We start from the raw sequence: 24,108 nt of genomic DNA on the forward strand, positions 1-24,108 counted from the left end.
GTCCTGCCCCGCTCTCGTGTCCGGGGCAGGACAGGCACAGACTGGTATCGGTCACACCGGGATGGACAAAGCTCCGCTGCATCGCATCCTTTCTCCAGGGTATTTATTCGGCTGGTGCGGATGCTTCTGCTTCCCTGCAGCTTGTGCGGCTTCTGTGTGATTTGACCTCCTGCCTGCAGCGACACCGGGCTCCTGCCATCAGTGAAATCCTGGCTGTGCACAGGATCTGAAGAAAATCAGTGTAATTGTTCCTGGTGGAATCACACTAGAGAAAAGCACAGAAGCGTCAGGTCACCCACTCTCCGCTGGATCACTCTCTCCACCTGCACATGCACATATGCACACACACATGTTTCTGCTTCCCTCGATGCAGACACATAAATATTCTCTCTCGCACACACATATTCACATCTTCTCTCCCACACACTTTCTCTCTTTCCCCAGCTCTCACCCACACACGGTTTTACTCATTTCCCCCCACCTTCTCTGTCTGTCTCTCACACACAAGGAAAACCCTCCTAATTAAGAAATAACAGCTCTATGTGGAAAAGGATTTTGCACAAAAAAGTAACAGTGGAGCAAAGAGGCAGCCAAGCCGCTGTGGGACGTCAATGCCCACTACGATAAAAGCAGCTAATTAAAACCCCCCAGTGGAAAAGCAGCTCCGCGGCCAGGGAGGACCAAGGAAAGCTTACACAGGTATGGAGCAACTCCAACTCCCCTGGCAACCAGGCAGAGCCGACCACTATCTTAATCTGCAGTAATTCTTGTAAGATCAGCTGCCGCCTCCCTCCTGCTCCGCTCTGGCTGCAGTAGCCAGAAGAGGCTCTGGAAATAAGCTGGCCGTGCCAGATCAGGCCATCATCGCCCACGCTCACCTCCCTGCGCCCAGATCCCCCTGAGCACCCAGCCCGGCTGGCGGGGGGTAGCGCCTTTATTCAATTTTCTGGGTCAAAACTCCATATATTGGGCGCTACGTCTTCCACGCAAACACCAACTGCCAGAGGCGATGAAAAGGTGACCCAATCGTTACGGCACTGACAGGAGAGCAGAGATGCTTTAGGGTTCATTCCCAAAGTTTCCACCGATTTCCTGCAGGACCACAGGCAAGGCACTTCATCCCGAGCGCCTCGGTTGACTGTTGGCATTATCAGCTCTTGGGGTCCGGCGCTGGTTATTTCTGGGTCACTGGGCAGTGCACAGCACCGCTGGGCCCTGCGCTGGGTAAACCTGCTTGGTGCTACTACAGTAGAATATAAGTGGGTGTTGCAGCACTGCTCAGCTGTTTCTATAGCAAATCGCGATCATTGTATCTCCAGATTGCTCAATCCCCTATTTTACAGTGAAAATAACACACGAGCCTTTTTTAAGTTAGAGAGCTTTATTTAGGAAATAAATAAAATTGTAAGAAAATATGAATGATTGTAATAAATACAGCACTTGTCAAAATTACACAGCCATGAAAAGCACAGTATTTTTAGGCATATTACTCCAGTGTGGTTACAGGGGCTGGCACATTACTGGAAAAATAACTTCCTGTCCCTGAAAGAACATTTTAAACATGGAAGAGAGAAAGACAGACAGAGAGACTGTGTGTGTGTGATGGCAAAGAATATCCATTTCCTTCCCAAACAAGCTTCGATAGATATTTGTTTATGGCATGGGTTTTTCTGAAACTTGATACTTCATCACAACTAATTACTTTAAAGGATGCTGTCAAGATAGAAATGAGAGATGTGAAAAATCTCTTCATATGCCGGCAGCCAGGCTGGAGGTTAGTCCCAGCACACGACATTTCACCAGCTCTGCTAGACGGCTGCCGTTTCCATGGTTTGCAAAATATAAGCGGACAAACAGTTTCTGCTTTCCCTTCTCATGCAGCGGGCACAATGTTGTCTGTTGGTTTTGTGTTTTCAATTGAGACATGGGATATATTGCAAAGGAAAAACGAATGAAGTCATTGCATAAAGGCCTTTCGCTTATACATACGCCTGCCTGCGTCTGCAAGATCAGGCCTTGGGTTTGCACACTGCTGTCCCACCCGCTCTGCACAACAGCTCGAAGTCCTGGACAAGCAAGCTGTACTGCAGCACGAGTTTGCTGGAAGTTCAGAAACTGCTGCACCAAAACCCAGCTCAACTCCACTGATTCTGTCAAACAGTTGTTAACCAGGGAATGAAGAGGGCGAGGCTTGCTGCTTTTTGGGAATAAGGTGTAGCATTTGAACTTCACACACATCCAGACATTTCCAAGCTTGACTTGCTTATAAAAAAAAAAAAATATCAATTCCTTACCTCTATTTAAAAAAAAAAAAGACAAAAACATTTCTAGTAGTTCTATTTTAGCGTGTGAAAAGACTTAAAACATCAGAGCACATAAAAAGAATTAAGCAATAAAAAAAAAGATCAATACTTTCTAGTAAGTCACTTGCCTTGAAGGTTCAGGAAGTGACTGAACACTTTAAAACAAAGCTACTGAGGGGTCCTTACCACGGCTTGGACTGGCAGCTCTGGACTTCCCAGGGGTTACCAACCCTCAGAGCTCCGCATCTGCAATGGGAAAGTCTAACAACTCCTTTGGAAATACAAGAGGTAATTTCCCCAAGGCACAGTGTAATCTGGTCACCGACTGCTGATGCAACAGAACACCTCTTTACAGAGCACATAAATATAAGTCTAAAATAAATAGCAAGGAATAAATCATCCGGTATAAGGAATTCAAGCTACCAATGCTACCCACAACTCACTGCTTTTCAAGGTCACCAATAAGCACAAACAGAGACACCTGATCAGTGCCTCAGAGGAAGGAATCTGCCCTTGTCCCTGGTGGGGGAACAGCCAAAATCCCACATCAGGGCTGCCAGCCAGTGCAGTCTGACAGATGCTCGCTCCGTACCTCCTGGGAAACGGAGCAGCACACGCCATAGCGCTGCCGGAGGATGCGGAAAGCTCAGCTTCGCCCCTTGCATGCCAGAAACCTGTTAACCCAAGGGGGCTAGAAGGGAGCTGGGGCCGCACTCCCTGCCAGACACCTAGGCAGAATGACACCCACGCCTGGGCCAAGCGTGAGAAAGAACAGCGCCTTTTTCCACAAGTGCATCTGCGGGGCGGGGGGTGACTGTAGTCTACATCTAAACTGGGAGCATTGGCTGTTTTGATGAAATAATCACACTTCTCATTTGCAATAGCATACTCCATGGGGCACTGGGCAAAGTACTTGGCATGCTCAGCAGTAGATAACTCTAGCAGGCAGATCTTCAGCTGGTGTGAACTGATTCAGTGGAGCACAGGCGCAGGCTCTCTGGATTTTGTGTGCACATGAAAACTAATACAAGTCTCAAGCTCACTTTTTTTTTAATTGTAAACTAATGAAATTCAGTGGGTGATTTACCAGACACCCATATTTCAAGATTTACTAATTTGTTTCTATAATGCATTTAAGGAAAAGCGTGTCTTCTTTCACATAGGCATATTTAGGTGACTGTAATTTGGACAAAGGGAGGAACATGGGACAGCCACTTGCAACATTCATATCATTCACTGGTCTCTGAAATGAAGCAGAAGTCAGGTCCGGGCGAAATGCATCAATAATATGTTCCCTGTTATTTTGGTCAAGCAACATAAATGTAACCTGAAACATAGAATGCAGCAATGATGAGTAATTGAACTGAAAAATAAACCAGAAAACATCAGACAGAAGTGCAAACATGCTGCAAAACCAGCTGGAAGGTCTGTCGATAATTAAATACAAATTATAATCATAGAATCATTTAGATTGGAAAGGACCTTTAAGATCATCGAGTCCAACCATCAACCATGCCCACTAAACCATGTCCTGAAGTGCCTTGTCTACACGCTTTTTGATGTGAATGTTTTGACGAATGTTTCGCAACCTGCAAGGTCAGTTAATGTGAACAAAGGAGATTGTAGCGGTTCCCAGATAAGGTATTTAAAATTTGCACCCATAAAATAAAATTAAATAAAGTAAGGAATTATTTCTTGGTAGAGAACTGCACAGTCCAAAGACTTTTTTCCTTTCTCTTCTGACAACTTAAACAAACCCTGTGTTTGGTTACAGTCATTACATTCATTCTGTTATTGTGGTTTGGAATCAAAAGAAACAGTTCAGCTGCCTGTACGCAAATATGTAGAAGACACAACCTAAATGTCAGTACAGAATCTCCCCATCTCATTACCACTTTTATTAACTCACTGTTCTTTAGCTTTAAATGTGAAAAGTCTGTAATAATTTTTTAATACAGTGAAGTTTGGGAACTTGATTTCTATTTTTTTTTGGCTGCTAAATGGTAGTAAGGCTATTTATATGAGAGGCTTACAGAATTATTACCACACAAAGGCAAGTGCTAGAACAGAGATCAGAACCCTGTGCGTACTTTCACTGCTTTTCTAACCATTGTTGCCATTACCAGATAGCACTTATAAAATGAGAAAAAATAAGATCAGGATCGCATAAGACATCTATAGCATGTTTGTAAGTAGAACTCTAACCTCACATTTCTGACACCTGTGCTTTGGGCAGCAAATCGTAATTCCCTCATAAACTGATATTATCTAGGTATAGCGAGAGCCAAAAAATGTGTCTCTGGCTTTAGCCCAGGTGGACACTGGTTGGGATATATCAAGCACCAGTACTGTGGTGTCTGAAAATGCCACAATGCAAAATATGGAATCTTGGTACGAGCAGCTTTCCCTGTGTGTAAGTCACTCTATTCAGAGACAAATTATTACCCAAGATTACACTATGGCTAGTAGCTATTGGAGAGGAAAATGGGAAAGCATTCCAAGTTCCACTAAACTCCAGAGAAAAAGTCCCCTTGTGTTCACTGGGAGAAGTAGTGGGTTTATGCTAGGATCAGATAGGAAAAGGTTGCCCTTCTTACCTTGTGTCTGAAAGGCCACGGGAGCAAAGCATCGTAGTCTCCTTTCATGACAACAAAGAACAGGGACACGTGGGTTCCTTTTCCTGTCCCATCCCCATTCAGGTACACCCTCAGACAGACTTTGTAGCCATACTTTGCAGTGTAGAAAGCTGAAAATCAGAAGTCTTCATTAGTAAAGCCTCCTTTGAAAAAAAGACATAATGAGTGTTCTGGCATATAGGAAACGATAGCATATGACATGTTTTGCTATCACAGAGATGAGAACAGACTAATCAGTACACCCTGGAGATTATAAGCAATGAAAATCCAGTGGTTGGAATCCTTTTAGTGCCTCACGCCTTGGTGAAAATTACCTGTTATTAGCCACACAAGCATATTTTACCTAATCAAATTACTTCTCACATGGGAGATAACTGCTGCAGAAAGCCATTCAGTTCCATCAGGCACCAAGCTGTGGGTTAGACGAGAGGGATCCAGCAGATGTCACTGCAAGTAGCTGCGGCAGAGGGCAAATTGCAAAATGAAAGCCCAGAATAGAACACAAGTCCATGGAAGAACATATCACAGCTCCCCTGAATTATAGGCAGGAGAGCATAAGGTCTTCGCTTAAACAGCATCTTAGTTTAAGGAGCTATTTTAAAGGATCTCCTGTCCATGTGAGCAGAAAGAAGCACCTTTCTAGAGAAATCAGTGGGTTTTCTAAAGGACTGGGTTTTGCTAACACACATATACGTCCTGTGTTTTACCTGGTGAATACAAACTGACTGTTCTTCCAGTCACAGAGTCTTGTAACTTCCTGCCAACATCTGTTATTTTCCACAGAAAGACCCCATCATAGGAAGCTTGCTCAGAGAACAGAAGACTCTTATGAAGACTGCTCAGGCCTGCATCCTTCTGCGTCAGGCACCGGTGCAACTCTGCAATCTAGAAAAAACAAATCACTTCCCAATCAACCCCCCTCTCCAGGCTGTTGTGCTGCAGAAGTAGCAGAAACGTTCTGGAATCCTCATGTTCTGGAGGGTCTCCTTTGATTTCTTTTTAAGTGACAGTTATGTGTCAACACATAAGGCAAACAACTGGATAGATGGTTGTTTGGTCCTCCAGGCATAATGCTGCTTTAAGAGGATCAGTCAATTAAGCAACTGTCTTGCTTGCTCACAGTCTGATCATGGCAAACTCTGAACATTCAAAACTCTCAGGAATATCTAGGTACCTAAACATGGATTTAGGTAACAAATATTAGAGATCCCCATTTGAAAATTTATCCAAAACACCAAAAGGATCCTGTAGATGTGTCCAGAACTTAATGCTTCACAGCTCAAATTCCTGTGCCCATCCCTGTCCTGAACTCTACACCACCTCTCAGTGATGCATGTAAATATTTGTTATCTACAGAACAAGCACACAGATGATGCTTATCATAACTATTTACCTTCAGTTCAAGGCCTCTTATTATATTTTGATCAAGTTCACTCTGTCTCCGAAAGGCTGTGATTTCCAAATTAGAGGTCTCCACCTCTTTATTGAGCACTGCCACAATATTCTCAAACACATGTAGCTTATTTTCTAGCTCAGAAATCACTTTCTCCCTCACAAGTTGTTGCAGAACAGATTCATCTTCAGAAACAGAAGATCCAGGAAAACAGTCTACTTCCAGATCCCCATTGATTTCCAGCCCCCCTGGGATCTGCAGATCCGAGATGCTTTTTCCTGCACCATTCACATTCAGCTCTGACTGTGGGATGGAACCATTTGCAGCTTTGGCAGCAGTGCACAAGCTTGCCTTCAGTTGCTTTATGTGCTGCAGCAAAAGCAGCATGTGGGCCCCAATTGCAGTTTTCTCATGCTCTTTTATCTTCTCTTTGCTTCCCTGTAAGAAGAAGACACTGTCAATACACCCCCCGTACAACTACCATAGCTGGCCTGGGGCCAAATCAAGCAATGTTCCCTTTAACTTCCTGGGAGAGACAGAGTTGGAAAAACTGCAAGATACAGGTCCAGCGACGTAGCAGCCGACTCTCAGAGGAGACATGGAGAGAGGAAAACCAACAAGCCCTCCAATGATCAGTTTAGGCTATGTGTTCACACGTGTACACATGCTACATAAAAAGAAAACAATTATCTACAATTTCTGTATTAAACAGGATGCCAGGCAGAGTCCCAGCAAGATTCTCAAACAAGCCACTATTTAATACATATACTGTGCACAAAAGATGAGACAAGGCAACAGCTGCCAACTAAAATGCAAAGACGACCCGTTACTGTTTTCAGAGGCTGACGGCAATATTCAAAACAGAGTAGAATAGCATACCTGATAAACCAGCAGAACTGTAATAAACATCTATTTTTATCTGAAGTGAACCTGCAGTGTAGGATACAGAGTATCACTGGCTGAACTGCACCTTACACACACTGTGTAACCATGGCAGTTCCAACACGTCTGCTGGTCTACTAAAAGTGGGTAGATTTTTCCCTCTTTTCTTAAAGATATATATAAATCAAGGCCTACTACCTTGAATACAAAGGCTGGCTAGACAAAAGGCACAGTGCTGAGCTGTATTCCAATTGAGACCTTACTGAAGGCAGCTGTTTCACTCACCCTAAATGAACAGCCAACTTCAGAAAAACGACATCCATCCTTGTTGATTAAGGGTGTAGAGTGATTCTGTTGGGAAAAAAAAAAAAAGGAAAGAAAATAATCAAATACCAATTTAAAGAGATTCTTTTATTTACCTACAAACAACTAGGCCACAATGCCAGCGGCTATAAATCAGGTTAATTCAAGTCAAGGCATTACTGCAGCTTACAGTGTCCAACCAGCTTTGAAAATTCATTGGTAAATGAGTCAAGAGTGTGGTTGATTACAAGTTTCTTGCACGCAGTCTGGCAGTTAAGTGTCCATCTAACAGACCCCATAATGATATAACATAATTTAAAAAAACACAGTGATCCTCTAGTAACAACTTCTCAAAAATAAGATGCCAATATGCAAAGTGGCCCACCACAGTGGATAACACCATGCACATAGCCACTCCAACCCTCTTCCTGCTCTTAGAGAATGCAGAGAAGAGCTGTGCTGTGCAGCACGTCCTGGGAATGAATGGATCTATCAGACCAAAAGCTCTGACTGACGTTCAGATTTAGACCCCTTCACAACCAAAAGTATGTCTCTTCAAAGATGCTGTTATACAGCGTATTCTTCCCTTGCTCATGTGGGTGTCCCTGAATATTTGAAAGGAAAAAAACATTTCCCCATTGTCCTGGTTTCATCTAGCATAAAGTTAATTTTCTTCCTAGTAGCTGGTATAGTGCTGTGTTTCGGATTTAGGATGAAAATAATGTTGATAACACAGTGATGTTTTAGTTGCCGCTAAGCAGTGTTTATACGAAGTCAAGGACTTTTCAGCTTCTCATGCTGCCCTGCCAGCAAGGGCTGGGAGTGCACAAGAAGTTGAGAGGGGACGCACCAAGGACAGCTGACCCAAACAAGCCAAAGGGGTATTCCATAGGATATGACATCATGCCCAGTATATAAACTGGGGAAGTTGGCTGGCAAACACTGCAGCTTGGGGATTGGCTGGGCACTGGTCAGCGTGTGGTGAGCAATTGTATTGTGCATCACTTGTTTTGTATATTCTATTATTATTATTATCCTTTCCTTTTCTGTCCTATTAAACTGTCTTTATATCAACCCATGAGTTTTACTTTTTTTTTTATTCTCTCCCCCATCCCACTGAGGGGGGGAGTGAGCGAGCAGCTGCATGGTGCTTAATTCCCAGCTGGGCTTAAACCACGACACCCATTTTTGTAAGATTAATTGAGAAGATAATTCAATAAAGTTAACTGTGGGAACAGGGAAGAGAAGGTAGTCAGCAGAGCTATGTTGAATGTAAGAAGCACCCAGATACACTGCCATATGTAAATGAACAAGTGATAATCTAAACAAACAAGTGATACTTCTATGAACTGAAATAAAGCTATACTGCATTCACTCATCTTTTACCTACCTTTTCCTTTGATGGTGTTTCTGTTTGGACATGTTTTTGTTCTGGACATAAATTGCCTTCACATGAATGTTCCTGTCATTACAACAAGGAGAAAATAATTTAGTACATTATTAAAATCACTGAGCATCTTTATTTAGGAGTCTCTGAAACAAAGCTAGTGTTTGGGAATACTATTCCCATTTTACAGAAACTTGGGGATTTGGGAGGCTTTTCTACAAGAAATTCTGCGTTATGGAAGAAAAAGTTTACAACAAGTTTCTTGCTTTCTTCCTGGAAGGTGTGGATTTAAGGCAGAGTAAAGGAAGGAAGGGTAACTTCCCCAAGACCACTATGAGCTCCACAACGCATGGTGCAAAATCCTGTATCCCCGTCCAGAGACTGCCCACTCTGGGCCTCACTACACAATAGGCTCCAGAGTTCTCTGGCTTCTCTTTAGAGGAAATAACATTCAGAAATTTGGGACTAAAGCACATCTGCTAAAAGCGGGTGCTGCTGTCCTCTGTCAACGAATTGCAGACTCGGAGGTTTCTCAAGCTAAGCCTCTAAGCTGATTACTCTTCTTCTCAGCCTCGCAGGCATGCTCAGTGACGCATCTCCAGATGCAATACCTGTTAAGTGAAAGTACAAAGCGTGATCTTTCACTTATGGGGCCCAGAGCTTTTGGAAACTACTTACAGATGCTTTACAAGGTCACCCTGGGAAATCTGATACAAGATTGGCAACGTACAAATCTTGCCCAGTTCAAACTATAGTTATGTGCATACACATACACACGCATATATGTACACGCACATATATATGCAATGACATGCAGGTGGATTACAGAACAGAAAGCAAATATACAGGAAACCCAAATACAAACTCCTCTTGCATTGACTTCATACAGTTTGCTTAATGTGCAGACCCTTCTTGTATCCTGCTTATTAATATTTTGAAGGCTTGAATCCAAATTTTCCATCATGATGTGCTAATGCAAAATGCATTACTGCTAACACGAGACTTCCTGCCATTTCTGGCTCCAAGTAATCCTCCTGCCATTGGTTCAGACAACTGTAGTATGTGTATTTAACACAGCAACTGTCAGCTTTCAATTCATGCTGTCCAGGGGGGCTGTCTTTAATCTTTATAAATGCCTTTGCATGCCAGTACATTTCCTATAGCAGTCTAGAAATTTTTTGATAAAGCAATTCCAGCAACCTTCAAGTCTTCCCTGCAAAGAGTCCTGAGGTTTCTCTTTCAATCCTCCGAAATACAGCCATAGGTTTTTCTCACTCTCTAACTCATTTTTTAATACTATCTTAGCTATTGCACAAAGTATGCCTTTATTTTCTTCCTTTCTGCTATATGACTCCTTCAGATCACTGATTTTTTGCAGGCGAGAGGGGTTAGTGAGAAGTGTCTTTAAAATAATGGAAATACGAAAATCACAAGACCAATGACTGATTGGCTAAGATGGAGAGCGCGACAGCAGTGCCCAAAACTTCCTATTTGCTCCCAGAGGATTGTGGATACATGGAATACACACAAATAATCAAAATTTGTATGCCACATCACTGCAAATTTAATAAAGCAGATCAAGTAACCAGCAAAATTCCAATTTTACAAATACTAACTAAGGCAGGCAGAGAAAAATCAACATCTCAAGGCCAATCCCCTGCTTGGTTGCCAAGGTTTCCTAACGAAAAAATTAATTAGATGATAGCTAACTGGAATGAGTGGGAGGAAAACAGTTCTTCATTGCAGGAAAATTAAGCCTGCTGAGGTGGATCTGCGGTATCACAGACCTCTGAAAAGAGAAAGGTGCTCAGGGAACATTCACACAGCTCAGGTTTCCTCCTCCAGCCTGCCTCCTGCACTTACAGAAGGCTGAAAGGGATTAAGTGTTGCCACCTTCTGGTATTTACTGCCTCTCTGAAACATACACTGGATTTAGCACTGGTAAAATGTGCCTGGGTCCAGGTACTCTTCTCCCTCTAAGAGTTAGTAAGATATTAAGAGCACATGCAAAAGCTTCCCAAGAAGCATGTTTTAGCAAGAGCACCTTACTCTTACCCTAGAAGGACTGTTATGCCCAGGTTGAGTAAATCTTACAGCTCAGTATTTGGAAAGGCATAACTTTGTGACAGTTACGACACGCAAAGCTATCCACTACTACTTACTTCAGGCTACATTTTTGAGATACTCACAACCCTCCTGCCATGTAAGTCTTACATCACTATGCCCCCATTCCAGGACAAAACTCAAGGCTGGCAATTATTCTCTTTAAATCATTTGGAGGGAACAATATTCATTATGCTACACCCCAAAAGAGTGTTGCCCCAGCAACATTTTCTGTGATAATAGAGCCCACAGGGTCAGAAGTTAGGTGGGGTTGGGATGAGCACATTTTCAGAGCTTTCAAATCAAAACACACACAGCAGTGTCAGCAGGTGTGGGGCATCTCTCATTCATGCTGCTATTGCTTTGCTCCAAGAGTTTTTCATCACAAACCGTCCTAAAAAACAGATGATGGATGCAATTCCATCATGAGGCTGAGGAGCGTGCCACTGAAGCTATATCTTCGGCAATGTCTTCATGCAAGAACAGATAATTTTCTATCACTTTTGATCTGCCCCACCACACCATTTCCTCCTTCAGCAACACAGAAAAGTGTCTGTTAGCTCACTTCATGCCCTTAGACCACTCCCAGAATTTGTACTCTACTGCATCTAGAAAAATGGGTAAAAATAAAGAGCACCTTTTATTTAAGTTAAAATGAATGTATAAAGGTACTTAAAATCTGCAAGTCAGTAACACATAACATTGCTCCGCTATCATAATTTTGAGCATCAACTGAGAAAGTCATTACTTTTAAGAAAGAATAGGTTTAGTAACATAAACTTAGAAGTTTGATGATCAACTACAGTCTTGTGTAAAAAAACCCCTTGTTTTAAAGAGGATTTTGAGCAAATGCTGGGGACAAACTAGGGTTACCCTGTATATATACACACACGGGGTATATACACATCCATTTTGCAAGTCCCTGTCACAACAGTGGGAAACACAACTTAAACATAAAAAATATAAATTAAATATGTTTAAATAGTCACTGAGAAATTTCTGGCAGATTCAGAGTATGCTCTTCCTGGTCTATGTGGACACTGCTGCTAATCTGGAGAGTTATACCTGACCATATCTAATACAAGTACTATCTGACAAAAGCCTGCCTTACAAATTTGTGGGCAGTTTTAGTTTGAATAAAACTCCAGCCACTTTCAAGATCTCTTCCCTGCCACTGTCTGTGTTCTTCTGCTTCTTACTTACCTCATACTGGGAAACATGCTTCAATACAGGCGCTAAAACATGAGCTGCCCAAGCCCTGGATGAGCACACAGATATTTCCCTCTCTGTTGTAACATCACAAGCAGACTATGAAATACAGCTCATTTTTCCCTCCAACACATGCATGGAAAAATTAGCAAACTCAGGAAAATGAAATATTCTCCAAATGCAATAGCATTCATGAAATCAGGATGAAAATGTCATGATAGATTACTTAAGCCAGTAATACAAAGCCTTCATTTGAAACAAAGAAATGTTCTTACTTGGTATTCACTACTGGATAAGCTCCGCTTACACTTCTGACACATTGTCACATTATTAACACATCCATTTTCCAAATGATCTGCAAGTTTCTTTCTCATCACCATGTGTCCACAACCAGTGTGACACGGGATTAAAGCATACTCACATAAGCTCTGATGCTCCTGGAAGTAAAAAGTTAAAAACCAAAATGTAAACTGCAGAGACACATTTATCTATAAATAGTTTCCATTCTGCCAGCCTAGATCTTTGCTTTGCATTTCTTCTAAGCTTGGGTAAAGTCCCACTCCACAATGTTACCGAGATTACTGGTGAAAAATTCACCAACTTTACTGGGGCTTTTTTGTTAATTCTTACCTTAAAAAAAAAACCAACAACAACCAAACAACTTTTGATAAATTCAAACATGAGGTCTCCCTTGAACTGTCTCTCCCTAGTTGCTCGTTTGAAAACAACATGATCCTGGTCCCAGCTCTTTTCCTTGTATTAGAGGATCCCTAACTTTTAGCCTGGGGTTTTTCAGGTTTTTTTTTTTTTTTTTTTTTTTTTTTTTTGTGGGGTTTTGGATGGGGTTTTTTGAGCACTGAGACCATCCTGCTCTGGCTGGTAGGATGAATATGGTTAGTCTGCTGACATCTCTGCACAGCATGAAAGAATGGACAGCTGACACCTTCTATGCAACAATTAGGACACAACCCTCACCTATATTCAAAATAACTTTTAAAACATTTCCTTTTCACTGTTTGCCTCCTCTGGTCTCAACAAGGAAAAATATTAGCATTACTTCTTTCGTAACTACATCCAACAGTTCTACTTTCAGATTCTTAAAAACACAGTATTTCAATAAAAACTATTTACTCTGACCTCTTTTACTGAAGATTCTTGTAGGCACTGTGTCACAACTGATTTTGTCTTTAAAGGGAGATGGCTGTCCCCTACAGAACAGGCTCAGAAATGCCAATTTCAATCACACGCCCAACTCTCAAATCAATTTTGCCATGTATTCATGCTGAGAGGGGCTCCAATTCTCAAAACCATGAAGCTAAGCAAACTGAGTAGATTTTTCCTTAAAGAGGAATACAGTCAAATAGAAAATCTGTGCAAAATTAGCAAGGCAAAGGCAGCACCACCTCAGATGCTTATCAGATACACAGTCATACAAGGTACACAGCAGACTCCCTGTTATAAATGCAGAAAGACCCTCTGTTCCTACAGCAGGGGACCAAAATAGAGCTGCTTTAGTATCAGAATTATCTGCATTTTTTCATTATTCTAATTTGCATAGCAAATTCCTAAATCTTGTCCATTTAAATATCTTACCTGGGGCATTTCACATCAGTCTGAAAAGAATGATGAAGACATTCAATCGAGCCATTTACACAGGAGGAAATAATTTCTCTTACAAAAACATACTAAGGGTATTGCCCATAACAATGACCTGGAGACTGAGGTATTCTGGTCTGTCAAAATGTGCCTGTAACATGCTTACATTTAAATAATAAGTAAATACACTGGAAAAAAAAAAAATCATAGTTCATATAAATATGTGCAACATTAATTTCACAATCATTCAGGATATTCTGGATTTGGTCAAAGCCCTACTAGAGTTAATGGCATGTTTTTAGACATGTTGGTATAAATCATGATACCTTTGCTGATTCTAATGACATTGCATTAATTTGTGTTTGCTGAGAACCTAGTTTCATTGTCTTTCTGTCCCCATTCAAGTAAGAGTGCATGTTTAAACGTACTTCAAAATTTTTCATGATACCAGACCAACTGCATCCAAGGGTCACACAGCGTACTTTGAGTTCAGAAATCTCTTTATTAATGGCAGCATCACCAAAAGCCTGGAAAGTAAACACAGTAAGGAAAAAAACACCGGTCAGAAAGTACTCCAGCATGCATTTTTGACATAGGAATAACGTGACTGTCAAAATTTCAGATCTTGATAAATCCCTTATTTTTTTTAAATTTACGGTACTGCCATAAGGCTCTCTAAACTAGCAAGTTAATCTTAGTGTAGCAGAAGCCCAAATAATTATTAAATAATTTCTTTCTTATGGTTCAAAAATAAACTATTTGATGTGATATAAATTTACTGAAAATATGCCTAGCCAACTACAGCTATTATTTTAAGTTTCTTTTCACGGAAGCCTGAAATACGTCACACGCAATGAATGCGCTGACAGGACCCTAACTATAGGGTGCTGCCATGTGCCACTCTTAATGAATGCGTTTCATTATGGGGGTCATTAACACCTTCTAAACGTGCTGCAGAGAGGACTCGAGACTGTTCTGCAGTGAGAGTACATTTCTCAGACCAAGGCTGTTTCCATTTAGTATGGCACTGTACTAAAGAAATGTAAACCATATGTGAGTGGGGTTTTTTTGCACTACATAGACTTTCTTATTATGTTAACCATGAAAAATTGTACAATTATGATGTAAATTATGAAACGCTACACACTTTTAATATTACATCTTGCACAATCAAAATAGGTACACTGACACCAGAACAAGCCCTACTAAACTTAATGGCATGTTTTTAGTTGGTGAGCACACAATACAGAGGACTGCAGATTTCCCATGTAACAACACAGAGGAAGGCAAGAACTGGGGAGGGGAAGCTTTACAAATAGAGGGGAGAAAGTATTTACAAATGATGCCCATACTTCAATAAAGTTACTGAAATTCTACACAATGAGCTAAAAAAAACAGCAAACAAAATTATCATAATCAACATTCCTGTTTTTTTTTATTTAGATAAAAGATGTTTGTACTTACCTACATTTGTAGTATTAATCACACAAAAGAAGCACAGCCAATTCTACGAATATACATTTCTATACACAGAGTCTCATAGAAACTCATTTCCTAATCTCAACCTGCAAGCAAAGTCCAGAACTTTGCACACATATGGCAAACAACTCCACAAACAAAGAATTAAAAAATAAGCATGTAGGTTGTACAAACACATGTATGGCTCCATCTGCATATATGGAAGAGTTTATGTAACAAGCTAGCAATCAGCGTACAGTTAGTGAACGCATACCAGCGACATCCTCTGAAACATTCTAGTCTAATTTATGAGCAAAATCAAAGAAAAGAAATTCAAGTTATCAGGCACATGGTGGCTTTTTCCCCCTGTGTCATAAGAGAAAAACTCAAGGAATTTCCTGACATTACAAAATAGATCATTTAAAATATATTTAACTACAGGGACAGTCCCAGCAGTGCATGGGTTTCTTACTGCTGTGTGCATTCCCTGTGCTTTTTGTTTCACACGTGTAGTTGACAAATCATTATGGACACTACTCAGGTAAAAAAGAAGGCAGGAAATCCTCATCTCTTCTTTTATCTGCACAGGTCACTGCTTCAAAATATTCACCTGAACCTCTGCACTCTTATCTAGGAACCTGAGTTTGCACAAACTTCTTTAGAGACCTGAGTCAGACCCTCATACAGTAAATGAGATGACTCTCACTGACATAAAAGTGCTCTGGGTCAAACAGAAGGAAACAGAAAATATTTCTCTCTGATTCAATATATTGTAGTTGCATATCTCCCCTCTTTCACTTTAGCTATTTCAAAGGAAGATGTTGGTGCAGGGGCTGCTGATGTTGATCATGGGTGGCTGTCATGGCACAAATACCTGCCCAGACCTGCCTGTCCCAGAGCTGGCTGTGACACAAGTGGAGGTCCCCTGCCATGTCCCATCTAAAAAAACACTGCCAGACGCACTCCTCCCCGGCACTCTGACCCATACGATGTGTATCTTATGACTGCTAGCTAAGGAAGGACTCTGGTCTACAGCTCATGTGGTCAGGAAGATCAGCTAGCAACACGGATCAATCGGACCAAAAGCTTTCCAGGATAAATCTAGTGGGTTTCTTCTCTCCAGCTAAGGTTGGCCCTCTGGAGCCTGAACCAGGATCTACAGTTACTCTAACACAGCCAGAGACAGGAGAGCCACAAAGCAGTTCGTGTTCCATTCAGAGCAGAGAACTGTCCTCTAAGCCAGGTCCATGAATGACAGCAGATAGGGTGCGAGCAGAGGCTTGGGAGGATGCCCCCCCTCCTCTAACTGATTTCAGTGACAGATGCAGATGCTCAGTAACTGATACCGATGAACAGCACCGTAAAACTTGAAGTATACGTTGCATAGGAAGGGATCATAAATTAAAAGTGTAACAGGGAAGGGATGGGAGTTACCGCAGAAATTGATGTTGGGATAAGCTAAGGCAAATACACATCCTGATAGGGCCTTTCTTTCCCTTGTGTGGGTATCTTATTTAAAATATAAACACATAAACAGATAGCATAGGAAATAAACATTAAGCAAAACCATAGCAAAGGTAAAACAGAGATTATCAGGAATAGATATAACAAATAAACCTGCTAAATGATCTTCGTTATTCGTGTTGTTTACAAACTCCAACCATTTGTTGTAAGTTGATCTATACAGGCAGATCCTCACGCCTTCGTGGTGATTGACTTCATCTGGACTCTCAACAGGCAAAAGAATCTGCCCAGGCAGATCAGCTTGCAAGAGTGGGGCCCTGTTTACAACAACCCACGCACAGATTTTGCAGAAAGTCCCAGCAGACTTAGTGAGAATCCCACAGCAGAGAAATCCCAAAGTTATAAGAAAACTGACAGTTAACATAGAGTAAGAAGTTCTTAAGGGTTTAGCTGTACCTATTTGTGGTTACATGATGCATGAAATTCTGTTACTGGGAAATTTATTGCAGAATTTAGGATTTTTTCTGGGATATTACCAAGTTCAGCATTAACAGCAGATTCATTATTTTGCTGCAACCTCTTCCTAAACTTCATCTTTTACCTCTCTGCCAGCTGCCTATTGGGTTTCATTTTTCCCTAAAAAATTTAGACAGAATGTGTGTCTCTTGGTATTGCTGCACATAATCGGAAAGAAGGCAAAAAAGACAAGCTGGGACTGAGCCCTATGGCCCGGTTTGTATTCAGGATATAGAATAGTGCAGCAGTTTGCCTGGAAAAATCACACAACAGCAAAAGAGATGTGCACCGTTAAATTACAGATGAAACATTTGCCAGGGCATAGTTTTTAGCAGTTATTATGTTCAGCTCTGTGTCTTCCACTATTTCCTCCAGATACCTTGGCTGTCAAAATACTTTCTAGGCAATTCAGCCGGCTAGCTGACACTCTAGCTTTTTTTCTTAGGGATGCTCTACCTCTAGGTTTGGTAACATGTTTGAAGGGTACAGAGAACCACGAGACTGGAAAATCCACTAGGATACTTACTAAGGGTAGTAATAGCTAAGACGTATTATTACAAGTAGGAAAGCACCAGTTACTTTGAGACAAAAAGTTAATTATACGGAATAGTGTGGGATTTTATGTTGCAGAACCTGACGGACTTGGAAAGTCCTAAGGCTGCCATTATACTTTTTTAAATCGAAAACTGTGGGAAATCCAAATGACTAAAGCATAAGTTAAAATGTGTAACTATCAGTTGCTATCACATTTTATATTATTCACTCCTCAACTGTACTCCAGTGATGACTATAGAGTAGCCCAGAGAATGGTTAATGATAAATTAATAAACTGTGAACTACAACTTACCCTTTCTTCTGCCAATAGGCTTCCCTCACTTAAAGTGCTGGGATCTTCCTCTTTACATTTCTGGCAAATCGCATTTTTATTGTTTCTGCCAAAAAGAAAGAATGAAATAACAATCAGCTGGCGTACTGTAGTTTAGGAGGTCTTTGTATAGATACTGACACAAATAAAACCATGGAAATGGTAATTTCCAGAATCCTCAGTCCTTGTTCATTAAAGGGCCAATTCTTGAAGACACTGATGTCAAAAAAACCCTGCTGTTCTATTCCTCAAGACTAGGACTAGGCCCATAAATCTTATCTGTATTGCAGCAAAGTAAGAGCAGCCTGGATCATAAAAACCAGTAAAGATGGAAACCTATTTATCTCATGAATTATGCAAAACCACCATGGATTAAAGGTAACATGAAAACTAAAGTCTTTTAAAACACAGAAAATGCCTATTTTCCCAAGATAGAAATATAGACTTCAAATTACATAGTAGAACCAGTGCAGAATTGAGTTCTAGAGAGTTAACACCCTACTGCAGCTAAAAAAGGTTTTGATCTACTCTCAAAATATTTAGCACACAGTTTTATATAGGAAAAGCAAAAAAAAACCCCTTCAGTAGAGATGTATTTCATTGCCAGTGCTGTTTAGGATCCAGGCAAATAATGAACTCACACAGACCGAGAAGCTCATCAGAAAAGCATCCCTCCGACCACAGCATAACTGATTTGATACTGTACTAATTAGCCTGTTTGAGCCAGCTTCCCGTTTGTGCTGTAAGACTCTAGTGGGGAGATATAACAATTCCGGTTATGTTCTGCTGAAAGTTTTCTGAGTTTACGGTTTATGTTGCTTCATTAAGGGGCTTTGTTCTAGATTTACAGTAATGGATTTATGTAATTTGGTCAAATGTATTAATTTCAATACATTTTTACATTATTATATGCTGATCTTCAAATCACATGTGGCCAGTGCCTTGACTCAAGCTTTTCAGGTGCCTCTGCACACTGTGATCAGAGCTGGGACTGCATGAATTGCCATACACAAACTAGCTTTCCAATAACATCCACGAGGAAGCGCAGTAACAGGCTTTAGGCTTACTTAGCCAGTACTAAAGCCCAGTCACTGAATCTTGACAGCTGCTATTTTCCAAAACATCAAAGCTAAAGTCAGCTCATATTCATGGAATTGTACTGCAATTTCACCTCTCACCTGCAGGGCAGACATACCCTTTTCCAAAGGCTCTGGATCAAGGTGTAGTTGTCGAAAGAAAAGGCAAGATAGAAGCAGCTAATCAATTAAAGCAAATCCCCGCCCAGCTCCTGGTTTTCAGGTTGTCCAGGACAATGGCTGTCATTGTTTGTCAGTAATGGCAGCAGCAGCTTAACACAGAGTCACCCAGCTGAGTTACTAAAAATAAAACTCTAAGATAATGTTTATTAAAATCCTATAACATCACTTATCAAACGACTATAAAGTCCCATGGAAGTATTAAGTCAGCCTTGTACGAGTTCTTCAACTTCAGAATCATTATCTCACACTTACAGATAGAAAACTGACATCTATTAAGCCCAGTAACCCAGCCTTCCCCACCTTGTAAACTTCCACACTGGAAGCAAGAGGTAGAGTAGCCTGCAGTCCACCACAGGTAAGTACTTCCAGATAGTAAAATGACTGAAGTCCAGCGGGCCAGGTATCCACAGACTCATCTACTGAGCACACTGGCACAACGCGGCTCTCGGGTGCTTGCAGCCACAGAATCCGTCCCTGCGGTGTGACCCTCCATAGCAAGGACCTACCGTACAATCCAGGAGAGGCAGGCTGAGCAGTACCTATGCCCACAGAGCGTTTGCAGGGCTTTCTTCAGAACGTTATTGCAGTTGCTGCACAGGTACTTCTGGTCAGGCACATCCTCACAAATGTTAGTGGGATAGCCGAAAGGAAATTCGTTTTCATCAGGAGAAGAGCCAGGGACATCCTGCAGGCCTCTGGTTGTTTTCTCAGCCATCTGAAGTAAACTACTGTCAGAGATAAGGAAAAAAAAATAGGCGCTCAAACAAACACACACACGCTCACTTTGATGTGAGAGATCGTATCAGGCGTTAAAGTCCGCGAGCAGCTCCAAACCTGTGCAGTAATCTAGTGATCTGTTTAATTGAGTCTGTAGCTGACATGTGTGACTAAATGTCACAGTGGCGTTTGGCTAGGTACCAGCAGGAAATTACTGTACAGATTTAAAATTTCCCTCAAACACAACATGAAAACAGACAATATATTAAAATGAAGGGTTGGGGTTTTTTTCCCAGAGTTTTTTAGCTTGTAGAAAGATGAAGTAAATATTGCCGTCATCTTAGAGCTACGATCCCATCAGTCCACATCACACAGAATTATTTCCTGTCGAGTAAATCCCCAACCACCTTCAATTCCCAGCAGCCAAAATTTGTGATTACACTTCATAGTTGCAGAAACGGAGGAACTGATGTGTTTACAATGACTTTCCTGAAGTCATAAAACTAGTGGCTAAATGAAAAAGGAAATCTCAAGTCCACAAAAAGCTTAATGCTTGTGCTCTTACCAGATACACCTTGAGCCACACGTGCCAAGGTGTCACCCATGTTCAGTACTGGTTTTGCTTAACAAGAGCTGTGCAGTTGAATATTTTTGGAAATGCAACCAAAACTGATTCTGGTATCCCCACAGTCGCTTGGAAAGTTCGAGAAAGATTTTCGCTCGGGGACCTGGTGCAGTCTGATCATAGTAATGCCTTTATAAATCCATTTTTTTTCCCATAACAGTACTGTTACAGGAAAACCACCTATCTCAGTATTATCGAAAGTAACACTAACAAGTCTCTGAAAAAAATGAAGCGAGACTGCCTGGAGCAGGCCAGGCACAGAAACCGCGGTGTGACTGCCATGCGGTGGGTAGGGCATGCCCTGGATTTAAAACACTCCTCTTCGAACAAACAGCATTTTTCTGCTGCCTGGCTTAGGCAATTCCCTTGGCCCCTCCAGGCATTTGACGGGGAGCTTAGGAACAAACGCAGCGGCTGCCCAACCTGCCAAGAACCATAAATTAAAACCGGCAACGCTCGATGTGGAACCGCGAGTTAACGAAGCTGTGTCAGGGCCGTCGTGGGTTGGTACCCAGGTGAGGACGGGGCAGACGAGCCGCCCACCGCTTTCTGCCGGAGCGCCGGCTGCGCTAACGGAGCCCGTCGTTTCCGTGGGGCTGGAAGCCCACCCCCGCGGGTGCTTTATATCTCGATAACGCCCGGTAAAACGGCAGCCCTAGGGGCAAGGAGCGGGTCTGGCGGGCCCCGGCTCGCCTGCCACCCTCCGTCCCCGGCTCAGCAGGGCGGAGGGCCCGGCTCCGTGGGCGGCGGGAAGCAGCGAGGGCGGCCGGGATCCCCGGGGCAGCCGCGGGGGGCCGGGCAGTCCCGTCCCCCCCCACACACACCGCCTCCCCTCCGGGTGCTCCCTGGGGCGCGCTGCGGGGACCGGGGCCGTGCGCCCGGGGAGGCCGAGGGGCCGCGGCCGGTTTCCCCTCAGCGGAGCCGGGGCGCGGCGGCGGGCGGCTGAGGCGGGGCCCGCTCTCCCTCCCTCCCGCTCCCCTTACCTGAGCCCGCCGCCCACCCCACCGGGAGGCGGCCCAGGCCGTGCCGGGCCCCGCAGCGCGGAGCGGGAGGGAGCCCCGCGGGGAAGGGAGGGTGGCCGGGCGAGTGGGCCGGCCGGCGGGGCGGTGCCCGGCCCCGGGGCCGGGGAGCGGAGCGGGGCGGCCGCCTCGGTGCTTACCGCGGTCGAGGCCGCCCGTGCCGCAGGGAGAGGAAATGCAGCCGGGGCGGCTCGTCTGAATTTCGGCGACTGCTGCCTCGCTCAGGCCGGGAGGAGCGGGAAACCCGAAATGCGCCTTTGGGGGCCGGGGAGAAGCGGGCCTTCCCCCGGCCGAGGGAACGCAGCCCGGCTCCCGTGGGAGCCAGTGGTGGGCCGCCGCGGGGCTCTCCCCAGCCCCCCTAAGGCTGACCGGCACCGACCCGCGGGGACGGGGATGGGAAATTAAGGGAAGGCCCGAGGGAGCAAATTCCCCCGGGACAGCCGAAACGGAGAGTCTGTTTGCACAGCTAGTTCCAGAAACCGGTGCGATGATGCCTGCCTGACACGGTGACCTGGCCCTGTAAGGGAGACAGAAACGCCTGCCTACCCAGAGCACCATTACGGTGAAAAACGCCCTCTCCACACCTCTGTCCGCTCGGGGGAAACCCGCTGCCCCGAGCAAGGGAGTGGGAGACTTGAATTTCCTCCTCAACCCTACTCAGAAACCTCCAGCAAGCCTTGCTGTGCCTCGCCTTCCAGCTCTCAAGCGCAGATAGTATTGACAACACCAGGCTAACACAAGGCAAGTTAAGTAATGTATGCAAATCCTTTTAAGATGCTCACAGTGCAGTAAAAGATTTCTACAAAGGAAGGTTTCACTATCAGAAGAAGGTCCTCTTTTCCCCTGGCAAAGTTTACTATGAAATCACATGCCACAACCCCATCTACTAGGATTCAGTCAGAAGAGAGAAAGTTGCAGATGCAAATCTGTTAGCTCTTCCTTGTGAAAGAAACTTGGGGAATACCACTGGGGGTGAGTCCTAGCCAAAAATTAAAAATAAAAAGCGGGGGTGGTTCTCTACTTGCTTCACTTGGCTTGTTACTCTGCTGCATTTACAACAGCATTCGCATCCAGGTACTTTGTGACTGCGTGAAAGCTGATGAGTTTATTATTATTCATCAGCAAGCATCTGCCTGAAGTCTGACACCTTCCTATGTCGTGTGTGTGCAGATAATAGTCCCACAGGTGGAACAGCTGCCCTGGGTGATTGGCCCCTGACATGATTACAGATTACCAAATACAATACGAAACAGACTATAGCTATATTGAATAATAGATGGGAGGGAGGGCAGCTTCTGGGATCAAGACATGTAAGTGAAGTATATGCTGTAGTGCTTTGTCACATTGCTAAGAGAAATATTGGAATTAATTCCAGAACTTTTTTCTCCTCACATTGTTATAAACAGCTATGCTGATGTTTTCATGAAGAAGCAAAGAATATTTTAAACTCTGCTCACACAGCTGTTTGTGTGACTCAGCCCTTACGTTTGCCTGTATAACATTATTCATGCGTTCCTCTGCTACACACATACTGTATTTATTGAAGATTTCCCCCCAGAAAATTCCATTAAACTTCTACCTTTTTGTCTCAAAAGGACAATGTCAAACAAAGCAAGAACTAAAAAACCATTTTTCTAGACTTCAAAAGAGCAGTGTAGTTTAAAACCAAATACACCTAAGGAAAAAACCTCTAAAAAGATAGCTAGGTCTATGGGTAAGATATATATTTATCCTTTATAGAGCTGATATGCTGGAAGTCTATGTACACAAAGGAAAAATTAATCTTGTAATTATACAGTACTGTGAGGATATTATATGCACCAACCCTGGCACTGTTTGCAGAATAGAGGCTAAAGAAACCCATAGTATTACCAAAAAACAGGATGAAAAATGTCTATATAAAATAATTGAGATCGCAAATTTCAACCACCTTTGCGGTAAATTGAAAATAACAGGAAGTATTAAAAATATACTCAGAACACAGCAAGAGTGTACCTGGTCTCTTTAAGGCAGATAGCTGCTCAGTTTTCTCCAGCCCTTCAAGCTCTGCTGTCTGTAACAGAACATACTTCACTTATCTGCTGCATAGGCAGTATCTTTTCATAGCTGTATGCTAGTTCATTTGTGGGACTTGGAGACAAATAATGACCATCTTCTTGTGGCTAGGATTTTTATTATTAAAAGTCCCATTCTTGCAAGCAGTTTATCCAAAAAGTTTCCCCTACATTTATGTCCATAATTTCTTTAATTATTTTATTAAAAATTCACCTATGGGCCAAATGCTGTCTTCAGTTCCACTCTGTAGGCCCAGAGGAATCAGGATGCAAGACTGTTTCCGAAATAAGGATTTGATCCTTCACGTTGTCAGAAAAT

At 42.8% G+C, this 24,108-nt stretch overlaps 1 protein-coding gene across 4 annotated transcripts; it reads right to left on the bottom strand.

Annotated features, from left to right (window-relative positions):
* Window positions 1-1,671: 1,671 nt before the first annotated feature.
* On the bottom strand, window positions 1,672-22,093 carry TRAF1 (TNF receptor associated factor 1). Of its 4 annotated transcripts, XR_005931363.1 has the most exons (12): window positions 21,700-21,862; window positions 19,881-20,102; window positions 18,098-18,182; window positions 14,241-14,339; window positions 12,492-12,653; window positions 8,908-8,979; window positions 7,500-7,565; window positions 6,333-6,770; window positions 5,647-5,824; window positions 4,901-5,049; window positions 2,490-3,630; window positions 1,672-2,262 (listed from the first exon to the last, which is right to left on the bottom strand). XR_005931363.1 is itself a non-coding variant. In XM_030000941.2 (11 exons), exons 2-11 carry the CDS (start codon window positions 20,087-20,089, stop codon window positions 3,415-3,417), a joined length of 1,674 nt encoding a protein of 557 aa, XP_029856801.1. In that variant the 5' UTR covers window positions 20,090-20,102; window positions 21,876-22,093; the 3' UTR covers window positions 1,672-3,414. The 4 variants fall into 4 exon arrangements, 3 of the variants coding, with proteins under 3 accessions (XP_029856801.1, XP_029856800.1, XP_029856802.1); XM_030000941.2 differs by lacking the exon at window positions 21,700-21,862 and adding an exon at window positions 21,876-22,093 and having other exon boundaries at window positions 1,672-3,630; XM_030000940.1 differs by having other exon boundaries at window positions 1,672-3,630.
* Between the last annotated feature and the right edge of the window lie 2,015 nt (window positions 22,094-24,108).

The sequence above is a fragment of the Aquila chrysaetos genome, chromosome 24 (genome assembly GCF_900496995.4).
Source record: "Aquila chrysaetos chrysaetos chromosome 24, bAquChr1.4, whole genome shotgun sequence".
NCBI lineage: Eukaryota > Metazoa > Chordata > Aves > Accipitriformes > Accipitridae > Aquila > Aquila chrysaetos.

Coding starts and splice junctions, on each gene's coding strand:
- TRAF1 (XM_030000941.2), bottom strand. CDS start 20,089: ATGGCTGAGAAAACAACCAGAGGCCTGCAGGATGTCCCTGGCTCTTCT. Junction 12,654..14,240: donor GTATCATGAAAAATTTTGAA/GTACGTTTAAAC, acceptor TTTTACTTCCAG/GAGCATCAGAGCTTATGTGA. Junction 6,771..7,499: donor AAGTTGGCTGTTCATTTAGG/GTGAGTGAAACA, acceptor TTCTTCTTACAG/GGAAGCAAAGAGAAGATAAA.